This window comes from Sinocyclocheilus anshuiensis, unplaced genomic scaffold (assembly GCF_001515605.1).
Source record: "Sinocyclocheilus anshuiensis isolate Anshui unplaced genomic scaffold, SAMN03320099.WGS_v1.1 scaffold72, whole genome shotgun sequence".
Lineage (NCBI taxonomy): Eukaryota > Metazoa > Chordata > Actinopteri > Cypriniformes > Cyprinidae > Sinocyclocheilus > Sinocyclocheilus anshuiensis.
In genome coordinates, this window is record NW_015554073.1 from 1,386,758 (window position 1) to 1,402,783 (window position 16,026).

At 38.1% G+C, this 16,026-nt stretch overlaps 1 protein-coding gene across 3 annotated transcripts in view; it reads left to right on the forward strand.

The window, feature by feature from the left end:
- The first annotated feature begins 9,046 nt into the window (after positions 1 to 9,046).
- Positions 9,047 to 16,026, forward strand: part of osr1 (odd-skipped related transcription factor 1) — an 8,634-nt gene continuing 1,654 nt past the window's right edge. The window contains exons 1-2 of one of the 3 annotated variants that reach the window (XM_016460760.1): positions 9,047 to 9,151; positions 15,289 to 15,969. In XM_016460760.1, coding sequence (XP_016316246.1) covers positions 15,308 to 15,969 — 662 coding nt within the window. In that variant the 5' untranslated portion in view covers positions 9,047 to 9,151; positions 15,289 to 15,307. Of the gene's footprint in view, positions 9,152 to 11,591; positions 11,817 to 15,145; positions 15,194 to 15,288; positions 15,970 to 16,026 lie in introns of those variants that run through there. The other 2 variants (XM_016460761.1, XM_016460762.1) reach the window with 2 other exon arrangements.

The following is a 16,026-nucleotide window of genomic DNA, read 5'->3' on the forward strand; positions in this document are numbered from 1 at the left end:
TCTGATTGATACTTTTTTTTAGCAAGTAAAAGGCCTTTTAGTATATCCAGTATCCTTTTCCTTGGAAATCTTTAAAGGTGCCATAGAATGGAAAACTGTATTTACCTTGGCATAGTTGAATAATAACAGTTCTGTACATGGAAATGACATACCGTGAGCCTCAAACACCATTGTTTCCTCCTTCTTATGTAAACCTCGTGCATGCAAAAGAACACTGAAAAATAGGCGAATCAGAACATAACACCGACTGTGACGTTACAGTCGGGATCACTAATAGTTACGCCCCCACATTTGCATATACCCGCCCATGTTCTATGCCAGCCGCCAGCCAAACCTGCACAGCCGAATCATCAGAAGTTCTGCAGGTATTGTGAAGAAACAAGCGAGAATAATAGCAGAAATGGCAGATCATGGAAATAAATGTTATGTTCCAGGCTGTGCAGGGGATGTGATGTGCAGCGATGGGTTGGTGTCTGTATTCAGAAAGGCACGGAAAACAAATATCGCACGTTCTAATAAAATAACGCGAGCCACTAAAGGGACATGGTTAGCTGCTTGCTAGTGGTAGCCTGTTACATTACAGTACATAAGATTTCACTTGCCACATAAACAGAGTAAGGAGAGATGACTGAGGATGATGGCGAATGATTTACAGATTCTGAGCACCAATGAAAAGCATCTGATCTTGTAAAATGTGTGGTAAGTACTGCCGCTGTACTTTACACAGAGCACGTGCGATCGCAAATCTCGAAAGTGAAAGTAAAACGCGATCGTGCATTCAATGGTGTTTCAATGCCCCGCATATTAATAGCGGCTCCCTGATGCCCGCATTTTTTATACAGTATAATTACACAACGATATAACTACAAGAGACTGTATTGAAATATATATTTTCCCTGTTTTTCCTTCCTGCTGTGTGATCTACTGAAATGAGCTGCACTGTGAAACAGCCAATCAGAGCAGAGCTCAACATTGAGTCACACTGTGAAACAGCCAATCAGAGCAGAGCTCTGACCTCTGACCTCATGACCTTTCCAAATAAGGTAAAAACAGACCATTTAATTCTAGGGACAAATCCTAGGGTTGTAAATGGACATGTAAAACCTTAGGCCCTTACCTAAGCCACATACCTTCTATGTAGATATCAGAGAACAATTTAAAATATTGTATCAATGCATTCTATGGCACCTTTAATTATTTTTAGTAAATGTAAGAATAACTAATTAATATAACCAATTATTAGCAATATTTACTGGACTGAAGTAACTATATTTTTATTCAGTTTGGGCCACGGAATATTTTTTTGCTTTTTTCCCCCCTCAGAGTATGAGCTCCATATTCTCACATATATAAGCCATGAAATTTAAGTAGCAAATATGATACAAAACATAAAACACATATGCAAATATGCACACATACTGTATGCATCTGTTTGTATACTGTAGTGTCAGTAGCTGATTGATCATTCAGGACAGTGTTTTACTGTTTTATAATACATAACAAAACCATACCAAGCTCCCCGTTTCTCATCTGTTGACTGGATGCATGAGAGCATCCAAACAGCATGATTTACAAGCACTGTTATTGCCAGCAGTATAATCATTTATTATTCTCTGCATGCATGCCAATATACTCCCACATACACAGACACAGACACACACACACACACACACACACACACACACATACCACCAGGCCTTTGATGACTTAGATGACTTAGTCTTACACTTTTTTGGGGTGATGTAGGGTAGTGGTTTAAGATCTAGGATAGTAACTGGTTCCAGGTTCAAACCTGGTAAGAACTATCCATGAACTAGCTTCAGTGGAACTTTTTTTTTGAGCAAGTCTTTCCCAGTAATACTGTAAGTCTTTGGCTGAAGTAGATGTATAAAAGTATAAATAATATACAGTATGACATCTGTAAATAAATAATCTAACAGCATTATAATTAATTATGATCATTAAAGGAAATCTGAATTAATTTTTATAGATGATTTGCAGCAGTGAATTATGCCAGATTTGACTTTCATCTGTAAAATATTCACTCAAGAAAAAGCTGGAGAAAGTACTTATATATACCCATATCCAAATACACTAATATTTAAATAAATTAGTTAAATAATTATTATTAGTAGGATTATAAATTGATTTTACCCAACAAGTCCAGAGAAGAAACTGAAATACAATCTCTTTTTCAAAATATTATCATTCATGCTTTTTTTATTTATTATTTTAAACTGTCACGTTCAACACAACTAAAGAAAACAGAGTGAACGAAGGATTGAAAAGGGAAATGGGAGAATGTTGTGTGAGAACTCAGCGCTCCTGTCATTTATTCAGAGCAAGATTGTTAGGGTTTGTCTTATTATTTTCTAAGCGCCTATTAAAACATTTAACACAGCTAATAGTTGCTGCCTGAGGTCTGCTGAAGTAACATCAACTGTGTAAATCATGAGCTCATGTCTGTCTTAGAAAATATAACAACTAATGGGAGATGAAGACCTTATTTAGAATAAACTATTTGCACTGACTTTCAGTCGTAATGTCTGTCCTTCCAAACCAACCATTGAGTGCGTTTACATGCATCTTTTCTTTATGCTGCTTTCTATAACACTTGTGCTCTCCCAAACTGAACTACATTACAAAATATTGCATATATAGTGTAGTTTATAATATTATAGAAAACTGACTTATAAGATGCAGTGAGAAGCTCAGGGCTATTTAACTGCTTTAAATATCATGAAAGGTCCTTTTAGGACTTATTTCTCTGAAATGTTTTCCTTAACATAATGTTTCTGATTTGCAGATAAATTAAATCCTATTTACTTTGAATCCCCACACCATCATGCATGTGTGTTTCTAATGAGGTCTCATGATATCTTGCAATTTCCAATTTCAGACAACCTCCAGAGAAGCGTTTTTCGTCATTTCACAAGGGCCTCGGTACAACTGATGCAAACACCAATTTAATAAAACATAATTTAAAACGATGGGTCTCAGGTTACTTTGAAACCATGCCAACAAGACAAAGTAAAAGAGGAAGGAAAAGAGAAAACGGGTGAGAGAGATGTTTGTAATGTCTCAATAAAACGTATGTTCAGAGTTTAAAAGTCCCTGGTGCTTATAGGTCATTTTGCTAAATAAAAGCAAAGAGGAAGAGAGAGTTTTCAATAGTACATAGGAGAATTCTCACATTTCGTGAGCTCATAGAGATGTTACTCTGAGCAGCGGAACTTAAACAAATCTGTGACAAATCTATTCATTGTGCTTCGAACATGTATTTCACATGTCTGTTAATCCCGCCAGCCTATACAACAACACCTGAAAGAACAAGTGAGGGGCCAGTCGTCAAACCAACCGCAACAAATTTATTTAGCACTTGCTCTCTAAAACCGTGTCCTAACCGGGTGCAGCACGATAAAGAGACAAAAGCTATTTCTTCTTGTAAGTCAATCTCAGTTTTTGTCAGTTTTGTTGACTGCCTGGTTTCTAATTCACATGCACAGTCAAATCCTATAAATCCAAAATCCTACCTGTAGATAAAAATGAATATTTTTCTTTAGAACATATTTTTGAAGTAAAACCTAAACAGTTTTGGTTACCAAAGACTTCGAAAAACACTAAGACCTTTCTCAAAATACCTTCATTTATGTTCCACAGAATAAAAAAGGTCATACAGGTTTGGAATTACATAAGAGTAGGAAAATGATTACAGAATTTTAATTTTTGGGTGAATGATTTTTTAAATGTTTTTGATCTGACATCAATCTCTCATGCTGCAATTCACCCAGATGTTCTTACTATTAATTGTGGATAAAGGGCAACATAGTGCTAACCAACCTGTTAATGGTTTTCTGTGTGCCATGGCTAAGTTGGAGCCTTTCAGGTTTGTTATAAAAAGACATTGGATGGCTATTGCTGGTCTCATGCACAGCAGGGATTTTTACTAGAGCCAATTACACTGTCATAATATCAGAACGCAAATAATAAGAAGTGGAGAAACAAATCTGCTGAAATGCAGCAGCCAAACCTCATAGCTAAATCAAATGTGCTGAGAGAGTACTGAGTCTCATCAGATCTCACTCAGTTTACAGTGCTACGAGGCACCAAATGCCAAAATGCTCAGTATTTTTACCACAATGACCCTGACAGCTTTAAACTGGATCTCACATCTTTAGAAGGTCAAAGGCCAAATACTGTAAAATAATTTTTTACACAGCTTAAAACATGTTGCAGTCAAACAGGTCAGGTTTGAAGTGTTTCGCTCCTGGCTAAAGATGCAAATGCTAGCGTTTTGAAGTTGTGACATCTGGAAAACATCAAGTCCTCAAGCTGCTCCTAAAAGGTAGGACTAATTTTAACTATCCAAATTTGTGAACCTTTGCTCTAATGTTCGTGTTATTGTTGCCCGCTTTGTTTAACTTTCGCCGCCGCTTATATCGGCCTGCCATCAGTGCAGTGAACCCACCAAGTGGCGGAGCGTCCGTCGGCAGATCTTAAATCATCAGCAGATTAAAGAGCGAGCCGATCGGTACCTATAAACCCTGACTCTGGCAAAACACACTGGATTGTGGGACTCTGGGGTGAGAGCAGTGGATTTGCTGTGTTTTCCCAAGCACAGCTGAAAGGCTCATCAACAGCTCCCTGACGGTCTAAAGTAAAGCGTGTACGCACACAAACACACTCACTCCTAGCGTACTTAAGTGGAAGGTCCCACCAGATCTACCAACCCATTTCCAGATTCAGACCTACTCTATATAGAGACAAATTCTCTCTCGGTTTCAAAATAGACCAAAATAGACCAATAAGAAACCAGAATTCGACCTCAGCTGAAGAGAATTTGTTTTCATGAAGTCCTGCGGATATTTTTTTTTAAAAGGTCAAATGCTCCAACTGATGTTTTTCCTATTCTTTACATGGTCAGCACAGCTATAAGATGAAACATAGAGCAAGAGAGCGAGAGAGGGATGCTGATATACTGAAGCAAAAATGAAGAACAGACTTGTCGAATAGGAGAACGACTCTACTGGCCAGTAGAAAAACTCTTACCAACTTTACTAAGTGCAGTTTGGTCATCATGACAAATATCTAAATGTAAAAATGACACAGGACCTTTACATTTAGCAATTTATTTAAAACTTGTTTATCTAATATATGAAAAATTAGGAGGATAACACTCTGAATGACCTTCACTTCACTTGCATGAATCTGACAGATTCAATAATGTCAATAAAACTGATTTCAGTTATAGAAACACAGAAGTACACATACAAAATTAGTTTACTGGTCATATATTAGTGCCAGCAGCTCTACCGAAGTGCAATTTTGGACTGAATGACTTAGATTAAGTAATTAGTGGTTAAAATTGTCATCAAAGACACGAGGCTTTGCAGTAATTCCTATCTACTGTAAACATGAGAGTCTGTTACATGGTGCTACTTGAAACACGTTCTTAAAAAACAAAACAAAAGTATTTTACGTTCGTAAATGTTGGCACAAAGAAACGTACAGATTCAATAAAATGTGAGGTTGGAGGACAAAAATAACTACATTTTCCTCAGGAATTTATGTCCGCTCAAACAAGTCCTTCTGTGGAAAGAAGGCTAAAGATATTATGTAACATAATCAAATTAAAACACTCCATGACTTTGTTCATGCTTAATCGATGTTCTAATGTTGGCTTTAACTCAGGGGTATGAAATCCAATAGGACGGGATTAGGATAAGAGAATAGGGCTCACGAATTCAACCACAGGGTGTATGTTTGTAATTATTTAGCAGAGACTTAGTAAATGCAGATACTGTTGAAATGGGTCAAACCTAGTGCCTTCTGTTCACACCCTCTTTGGGAAATTGGTTGACGTGTCCTTAAAGAGAAATGGACTTTACACAGCAAAAATGGATTAACAAACATCTGACCCATATTCATCAAGGATTTGAGGACTAAACCTGTGCGTATTCATTACGAACATCATCAGCAGCAGCAGCTGTAACACTTCCTATGAAAGCATAATCATTTCTTCCATAAATACCATCCGGCGTGTGTCACCATCAAGAAGTCTGTCAAAAGATGATCCTTCCTAAGTCTAAACACGGCCTTTTACCCGTAAAGTATTAGAAGCACCTCTGAGCTCTTTCAATTATTTCAATCACCTCCAAAGTCATCTGAGCTAAAAACACAGCAGTTTCACGTAACCACGAGAGGTTCAGAGAAGCTACACCTCTGTTCTTCATTAGCATTAAAAGCCTGTTGTTTTTGTAGAGGGAATAAGTGACCTAAAGGGGCATCGTTATGGCTTTGCGGTTTCAGTTTGAACGTAAAGTCGTGCTGGATTACCTCCCCGAGAAGCACCAAGCCCCATTCCATCCAGCTGACTCACAACCCAGCCCTATACATCTCTCCAGCTCTCTTCTCTAATATATGAACAGCTGTGATTGCTTTTATTAGAAGCTAATGCATGGGTTTCTTCCTGATTTTTGCATGCTAGTGAGACTAAGAACATTACTGAAAAAAAAAAAAAACGAAACTGGAAATGATAAAGGACAAAATAATCTGACCACAATCAAATAAAACATCAACACAAATTTGAAAGCAGCCCTATGGAAGTCTTACTTAAAAACACTTAAATTTTGTTGCTGTACGCATTCAAATTCATATTTTGCCTTAAACTGATTTACTGCAGTAGGCCTATAATTATGATTTTTATATTTTGAGCTGTCGGGTCTGATTTCACTTGGAAAAACCATGGGAAAATTAATTTGTTCTTACATGGTTACGTCATGTCCGTAAATACCTAAAACAAGATTTGCTACTATGGGCCTGTCCAAATACTCACACTTAAGGTCTTGGCTACTTGAGAGCCAGCGCAAGTGATAGGAAGTAAGCATGCAAGAAATCCCTTAATGCACACTAAATCCACACTTTGGAGCGGTATTTGTGGCTAAGCATATCCCATCATTCATCATGTTTAGGAAGTCACATGCCCCAAAATTGCAAGATGCCAAGGACAACTTTGCAGTGTAATTTAATTACATTAATTTGATTACATATAATTTGTGTAAAATGTAAGGTGTTGCAATTTTTTTGGTACAGAGATTGATATGTGTAAATGTTGGCAACTGCTTTTTATCAATTAATAAGAAGCACCACAATTAAACTGTCATTTGGACTACTGCACAGAAATTTATAAGCTTATTTTAAAGTATTAACTATTAAACGTACAAAATGTGTAAATAAAAGCTAGTAAAAACTTTACTTACATTTTTACAACTCAATGTTGTAAGCGTGTTCCATTGGATAATCAAAAGTTCTACACACACTTGCGGTCTTCCTGCCCACTTTAACACTTTGGCCAGATACAGGAAATATGTCACGCAAGTGGTCAAGTGCAAAGACCACAAGTGTCGGTATTTGGACAGACCCTATATTGTGTGTTGTTGAGTAGATTGAACTAGCCAGCTAGCTAGCATTTAACATTGACAGTTCTAAAGAGCAACCCTTGCTAACTTCTGAGGAATCACTTGTCAAAACAAAAAGAAATCTCGAGCAGCAAAGAGTGAAAAAGGGAAAGTGACTGAGCCTGTGCCAAAATAAAACAAACCACAGTGGCCAATGTGATACTTATTTGGTCAAATTACATGTTTTTGTGATATATGCTTTGTTTGAAATTCTTCATACTTCTTGTAGCGTGACACACCTGCTCCGACGTGGCGATTAAAGGCAATTTTTTTCCCGAAAACCACCATATCCATCCGCAAAAATTGCCGAAGTACAGCTGACGTAAAAGAGCAAAAAATATTTGTAATGCTTGTTCAAATTACTTGGTTAAAAGGAGCAGAAACAACAAAAAAAAATTTTTTTTTTTTTTACATATTCCCATTATGTTCAGTCCACTTAAATTTGTTGAACCAACTTAACCTCCTGAGACCCTGCATCCTCATATGAGGACATTATATTTTAGTGAATTTCTCTGAGACGTTACATGTCACAGTTTTAAGTCTGGATGTTCTGTATAGAGCACATTAAGGGCTTTTCAGAGATACTAAATGTTTGGATGTTTCACCATGACCACCCCCTCTCCTTGGTCTTCAAAAATGTCTGCTATTAATTAAGTGACACTCTTATGGAAATATGATAATAGTTTGTAATTATCATTTAAATCTGACTAATTTTTAAACTGTGTGTCATAAATCAACACCTCAGGAAAATGTTATGGGGTTTCAAATCAAAATATGACTTTCTGTTTCGAAACAGGACGTTGATTTCATACATGTCCTCATATGAGGACACCGGGACTAAAAGCATGTTTATTGCGCATTTTGGGAGACACAACAAATGAACAGGGAAAGAAATTATATTTCAATATTCCTATGAAATATTATATATTATTATGAAAATCTTGTCAATTATTACTCCCATTATTACACTTCTTTTTTCATTACATTTTGTCCCAAAAACACATTAATATGCAAATTAGATTTAGTTTATAGATACATTATATATAATGAGAAACCCTGTTTATGGCCATTTTACAGACATTTTGCATGAAGAAAAATGGTATATCAAATAATTCTGTTATAACATAGTTGAGAATTATCTTTATACAAAGTTTGGTAAAAAAAAATCCTGAAAACTAAAAATGTATTGGTGATTTAAAAAAAATCAATTGTTTTTGCCTATGCATGTTCATTCATGTCTTTTTATTTTTTTTTAAAGAAATTGAGTCACGATGTCCTCTACCAAGGACGTAGCATAACTTATGAATGAAATATCATTTAAAGTTTTTTTTTTTTATTTAAATTTTTTTATTTTTTTTATTTTAATGCTCTAAACAATGTAAAGACATGAAAAAATAAAAAAAAATTTCCTAAAATGTTTTGCCGGGTCTTAAGAGGTTAACATTATTTGTTTAACTGAACTTGTTTTAGTCTGTGGACCTGAACTAACTGCGTGGAAAAGTTTTCCTTAAGTTCACTCCTACTCCATAAAATGTCCTACTCCGTAACATGCAATTTTATTTTCAACCACAGTTAGCGATAGAGAGGACATCTGTGTTGCAGGCAGTTTTTTTTCGTATGTGAAAGAAAGCCATGCGATTGGCGGTCTAATCGTCTTTCAGTAAATCAGTTATGTAAAAAAGGAATTAGAAATGGTGAGTTCCAGGTTCTTTTAACTTGTAGTACAACTCAGGTTTGCCTTAGAAAAATATATTAACGTGTATATATCACGACTCCAAAAAGCAGGACAGACGCAGGCAGGGGCCTGTATTTAGACAGCCGTCAGTAGTTCAGAATTTGAGAGCAGCTCTCTGACTTCACAGACTTTGAAATGTTAAACTTTCAGTGGCTGAAGTGTTTAGATTAGCGAAAGTGATGTAAATAGACGTGATGAAATATGTAAGTGAGCTGTAAACAGTTCTTTTTATCTTCAGTCAGCCGTGTGTGCGCTGTGCGTTCATGTGCATGTGCAGAGCGTATATTGTGTGTGTGAGCCGCGCTTCAAACGTGCGCAATTCACGCTCGCACCAAATCTATTCTTTACAGTTTGTTTTCTTTTTCCCTCCAAAAATGTAAATGATGTCTAGCTGCTGTTTTTTATTATATGCAGCCGAGGAGTGGACGCATGGCTTCCGTGGCAGGGTTTGCTGATTAATTTCCTGAGGTCAGGGCTATTGCGCTGTGCTTAGTGATGCAACATGGACTCACAGACAGACAGAATTTTCTCATAAAATCAACAGAGAAAATTCAGCCGGAATAATGGACCTTTGCACTCAGCATTTTACCTATATCTCCGTGCAGATGATCGGTAAAATTGGCCTAAGGATAGTTTGATATCAGATAAAAAGCAGTTAACAATTAAATCCGTGCAATGAGAGAGGGAATTAATCCAACTTCTAATCTTAAACAAAACCCTCCAAACAGCTCATTCATGAATACAGGTGCATCTCAATAAATTAGAATGTCGTGGAAAAGTTCATTTATTTCAGTAATTCAACTCAAATTGTGAAAATGCACCTGTACACACTCCCATTACAGAACTCCAATGTTTGAGTTTTTACTTCTGATTGTTTTTGTTCAACAGGCTTTTCAAACAAGTCAAAAGCATGACTTGCAATATTATAGGTCCCAAATTTACTTCCAGCTCTCAGCAAACGCACCTAAACTAGCTAAACAAAATCTACGGATCACTTGAAAACAGGTAGTTGTATTAGAACATGTCTGGATCTAGATTCTGCACGAAGGTAGATCTCCAGGAGTGGGGATGAGCGCCTCTGCAGTAGCTGGTTTGCAATTGTACGCGCTCTCGCCACCAGGTGGCGCGTATTGAGCGCTTAACAGATGCACAGCAGCGTCCTTTTCTTGCTCTGACTCATTGAGACTGCTCTGTCTGTGCGTCTGATGAAGGAACCTGCGACCTGCATCTCGGAGGAATTTAGCCTATGTGGGGTGACGTCACAACAGATTTCCCCAGTCAACGAATCAGAGTTCGTGAAAATGTAGTTTATTTCCTATAATAGAAATATTAAAAAGAGAGTTTTTTTTTTTATTATTTCAATGCGTGCAATGGATTCGGAACTTAAGAATTTGTTGAAATCAAAGTGCACATTCCATTTAGATCATTTGTCTATTTCCATTTTAAATTAAACTAACTTTTCTTTCTGTCTTATATAGCCTTATACAGCTGTGAGATTACGTGAATTTTTCACCTCCACAGTTTCCACTAACCTAGGTGTGTTTGACCCCAAGAGGAAGAATTATATAACAAGAATTTCCACAGCACTTCAGTTCGTATCAAAGAGAAGTGCTCGAAGTTCTCGAATTCACATTCCCTGCGTAACGCAAATGAAGCTCGTGCTCTTAATCTGTCTTCACTGGGGTCGGGGTGACAAATTGACTAATGGTTTTGGGACGTTTAAAACCGGTCTCTCATTTCTTTCTCGCAGAGGTGAGAGGTGGCAGTTGTATATTTACCTTAATTAATACAAAGTGAAGCTTGATTTGTTGCCGCCCCCATCTCGCACAGAAGCTCGTTTAAAATAAGAATTCTTTGACTTTCTGCGTTATGCTGTATTGATGAGCGCGTTAATTAAATAAGATTATTTTGTTACCCAAAGTTCGGCTTTGGGATGTAAACTACTTTTAGTCTTCGTCCGATAATAATAATAATAATAATAATAAAAATAATAATAATAATAGCCTAATAATAAAAATACAAATAATAATAATAATAACGAATAACCAATGTTCACCAAACATTTAAAAGTCTCCATTTTAATGATTTAATTTCTGTTAATTTCTCTTTCCGTCTTCGGGATAGCCTACTATTTTCATCATGTGCAAGTGGTGAAAGACCTGCAAACTTTATTGACAACGTAACATTTTCAAAGGTTGCAGCAGGGTTCAGTCCTCTGACATGTAGCTAGGCAGTGAGTGAGAAGTGCATGTGCTCGGTCCTCTAGCGTCTAGCGCTGCTGTACCAGTGGAGGAAACTTCACTTCAGTATGTTGGGGGTTTGGCTGTATGACGTCGCGGGTTGGGTTACAATAAAGAGGCGGTTTGACTTTGGGACCACAAGACAGAGCTAGAGTAAGAGAGAGTTTCTACCCCAAGTAACCAAATACTCACAGCGCACAACCGCTGGACCACAGCTGTGCGAACTTCAGTGTTTTCCCGTATCTCTGCTGCGAGAACATGCTGAGGAAGACGAACATTTCTCCGATCCGCCTGAGAGTTTTGCACTGAATTTTGAAACGCTGTGGGACGACTAAGTGACCGTAAATCCTCTTATTTTGGATCGTCCCGCTTCATCAAGATCTGGTAAATATTTTCTGGCATGTTGGAATATTTTTGACAAGCTTTTACTACTTTTGCAAGACATATAGTCTGTATACTGGCGGTGATTTCCTGCGGTAGGCGTGAACAACATATGTGTAATGTTCAAGTGCACTTGATAAATTCGTTGGGCGAGAAATTGCTTGTAAAGCGTGACGTGCAAAACTTTTAAAATGTGTAGTAACTGCATTGCAATTGCATAGTGATTTGTTGTTCAAAGCAGATAAATGTTACGGCAAAGTATTTAATGTGTGAATGATGGTCTTTAATAGTGATCGGTCAGTGATCAACAGGTGGGATGCACATTCTAGACTCTTATTGATCATAAGTGGTGTGAAAACATCCAAAATATTTATTTGAGGAATAAAATAATTTTGTTTTTACAACGTTAATATTGCTCAAATAAATTAATAAATAAAATCAAAGATTCGAATATAGGCTATCTGAGAAATGTAGCCTAGTCTATGGAAAGCTTTGAAGCCGCTGTGATGCCATCCGATGTTTTTCGTTAAAAACTATAACAAACGTGAATTCGTAGAAACAAATCGTGAACTTTAGATTTTATTATGCATCTGTAGAAAGTTACCCTTTTTTCCTAAACCACGCGTGGCCTTGTGGTCGGTGGTCTCGAGTCGTTTTTCGTGTAGGCTATGCTTTGAATGCATCGCTACAGTTTTACACTGATGCTCGGTGTTGAGAAAATTAGTTATTCGTTTGTTTCGGTTTATTTTAAGCGCTATTCGTTCAGAGTGTCTTGCGGAAACAGCAAAATTGGCAAAAAAATAAAACGAAATCTATTTTGTCACTTAAGAAAAATTACGTCTAATCTTAAAATAAATAGTTCATTTAATACAAAAAACTAAACGTTTCTTTTAAAGTAATGTGGAATATATAGGCTATTTGTTTTTTAATATAGGCCTATTTTAAAAATATGTATTAATAATTGTTTTATTTTTTTTTATTTGTTATTAGTTGAACGCTTTAATTTTGCATTTAAAGTGTTCTAAAAGGCCTTTAAATATAATCAAAATAATCCAACAATTTAAACTTATTAGGTATTGATAAATAAACATTAGGATCAACTCAAATAACAATGCCACTGAACATTTAAAATGTTGGCCTAATATATTAATGTCAAAATGTGTATTGGATGCCACTCTTGTCCAAAATGATACTGTCAAAATATTTCAATTATTCACGATTTGTTTAATTTATAGAGAGAAAATTCAACGAATGTAGATATCACAACCAGTATAATTAAAAGGCAAAGCATTTAAAATTAGTATAGGCCTGCTGATAAATAAAGTATATCAGTATTTTGAGAGTAACCTATTCAGCTTTAACATTTATAGGCTATAATTTGATCTGACTACACACGATGCATAAGTCTAAATCTGGCACAATATGCGGTGGCCTTTATTTATTATTTTAAAATGTTACACTGTCATTCTTTTCCGTATGCTATTGTACAGGCAAACACATTTTACATAAAACTGCAAACACAGAAAAAGCGCTAGGCCTTCTCCACAATACTTAAATATATTTGTATATTTAGTCAACTGTTTGACGGTGCTTAATGAATGGTGTTTCCCTCTCTCCAGGGCTAAGTGATCACATCCTCTCGGGGGGCTGCGCGGAAAAAAGAAAACATACACTTACTTGATAATCGTTGCACAATTGACCAAAGGTCCGTCGTTAACGCATGGACCTCGAGACCGTGATTAATTCCTGTAATACACGTCGAGATTTCTCTGTGATCTCCGTACGCGCGACAGGCGCACATTCACACCTACCGAGATAAATCACTGATGACCTCCGCGCGCTCAACGCGCTACTGATGAAAGCTGAGCAATCACAGTTATTGATAAGAAAGATTGCTGATAGACAGAGGCCACAATGAGGGCGCAAACTGCACTTGCCATGCGTCTGACAATATATTCTTTGAGTATCTGCACACTGATGGGTGCGTTTGCAGAAAACTATTTTAAATTTTTTTTAGTGATACATACAAAAAAAAAACAAAAAACTGTTTCACCACATTTTGAGTAGGACGTGTCACGTTACAGATCTACATCCCAAGGTGGATGGGGGTAGGCCCGAACTCAGCAAACTGTGGTGTGATTTTCGAGACTCTTTCACCACCTTGTCTGGGATAGTCGTCTTTAGTCCCACAACACTAATTGGGCCTGGAGTGGGGGACAAAATCTGTGAGATTTACCCAGACACAGTGCGCAAATCCGACCAATTAGCCAACGATGTCCCGGAAAATAATGTCCAAGCACTTGTGAAATCCCACAATTCAGAAACGACTTTTCTCCCCAAAACTTTCAACTGGCGTTAGATTTAACGGTTAAGCAGACAGTTCAGGTAACACATTCCCCTCCGTCACTCGTTTTAAAGGTATGTGGACTTCAAAGGGTTAAGGGTACGAGCCTGTTCTCGGGAGCGAGTCCTGATCTCCTCTAATGACCCCCGTAAGTAAAAGTCAATTACTTCTGCGCCATGATCAGAGCGTCCAAATCCCCGGGGGAGCTCTGAGCTTCAGAAAGACTAATTAGGGCTATTTCACTTTGTATTTACCGCGGATCAGACTCTCTCCGCACCCTGTATATTCGGGACAGAAATACACACACATTAAGCGTCATCCTTTACATAGAACTTCAGCTGGAAATGTTTCTAGCGACATGACTTAATTTTTTTTCTTGACCTTTATTGAACTTTCAAAACATGACACACAGGCTGTGACTTTTAAACAAATTTAGCAGCTCTTTGACCTTATCCATCGTAACTAGAACCATATCTGGCATCCCTATAGTCGCGTTTTGTATTCACAGTAATCTAACACACAACACGTTGTTGCATTTCACGTGCTACTTATAAAACTGTGTGAAAAAAAAAAAAATCCTCCAGACGATATGAGTAACACTGTAAACACACCAAGCCTGTTTGCATGAGTGTGTGTGTGCTTGTAGTCCCTGATGAGACAAAGAGGAGTTATTGTGCTTTGTGTCTGTTCTCATCCAACCTGATTAAACAGTTGAGGCAAGTATGTCACCTGCTGTCTTTCGTCTTCATGGCCATAGGCATATTTTCGGCATGCAGAAGACGCCTACGCCAAAATGTACATGCACACACACTCATCTGGCAGGCTTGAGCATTGCTTTGTGCTCACGTTGGAGTATGCGCTTTCAATATGTCAGACAAGGTGCCTCGCTTGACAAGTGCACTTTATGTCTTGACTTGAGTGTGAGCGTGTTTTTTTTTTCTTTTTAGGGAAGTCCCTTCAGCCTGTAAGGACTAAAGCAAGATGTTTCTAAGTAACGCATAATATAGGCCTATAGAAAACGGAAAAAGCAAACATAGTGGGTGGATTCTCAATAGATGTCTGAAGATGTGTTATTTTTGAGACTGTGCTAATTGCTCTTCATTCATTTTTCTCTGTTTTTGTCTCCTACAGAAACTTTCTGGAATCAGTCATGGGCAGTAAAACGCTCCCAGCACCCGTGCCCCTTCATCCTTCTCTGCAGCTGGCGAACTATTCCTTCCTTCAGACCTCCAACGGGCTGCATTTGCCTGCCGACCACATGCCCAGTATCTACAGTTTCAGTGCCTTGCACGCCGTCCACCTGCACCAGTGGACTCTGGGCTACCCACCGTTCACTTTGCCACGCTGCACCTTCTCCAAGCTGCCTGGCCTGGTGGACGCCCGCTTCCCTCTCCCCTCAATCCCTCTGTTTCCCCATCTCGTCCAGCCCACCAAACAGGAGTCCCCCGGGCCTGGGTCTGGAGTGTCCAGCAAAAGCAAACCCCGTTTTGACTTTGCCAACCTGGCGGCAGCCGCCACGCAGGATGACGCCCTGAAGGCAGAAGATCTGAGCACTAACAACGGGCACGTGCGCTCGCCCTCATTAGGCTGCCTGCTGGATGTGGCCAAGCTCTCCTCGCCGGAAAGAAAACCAAGCCGAGGACGACTCCCGTCCAAGACGAAAAAGGAGTTTGTGTGCAAGTTCTGTGGCCGCCACTTCACCAAGTCCTACAACCTGTTGATCCACGAGCGCACGCACACAGATGAGCGGCCATACACTTGTGACATCTGTCATAAGGCCTTCAGGAGGCAGGACCACCTGAGAGACCACAGGTAAAGACATATCAGTACACTGATCTCAGATCAGATGATTTAGAGCCGATATTGAAA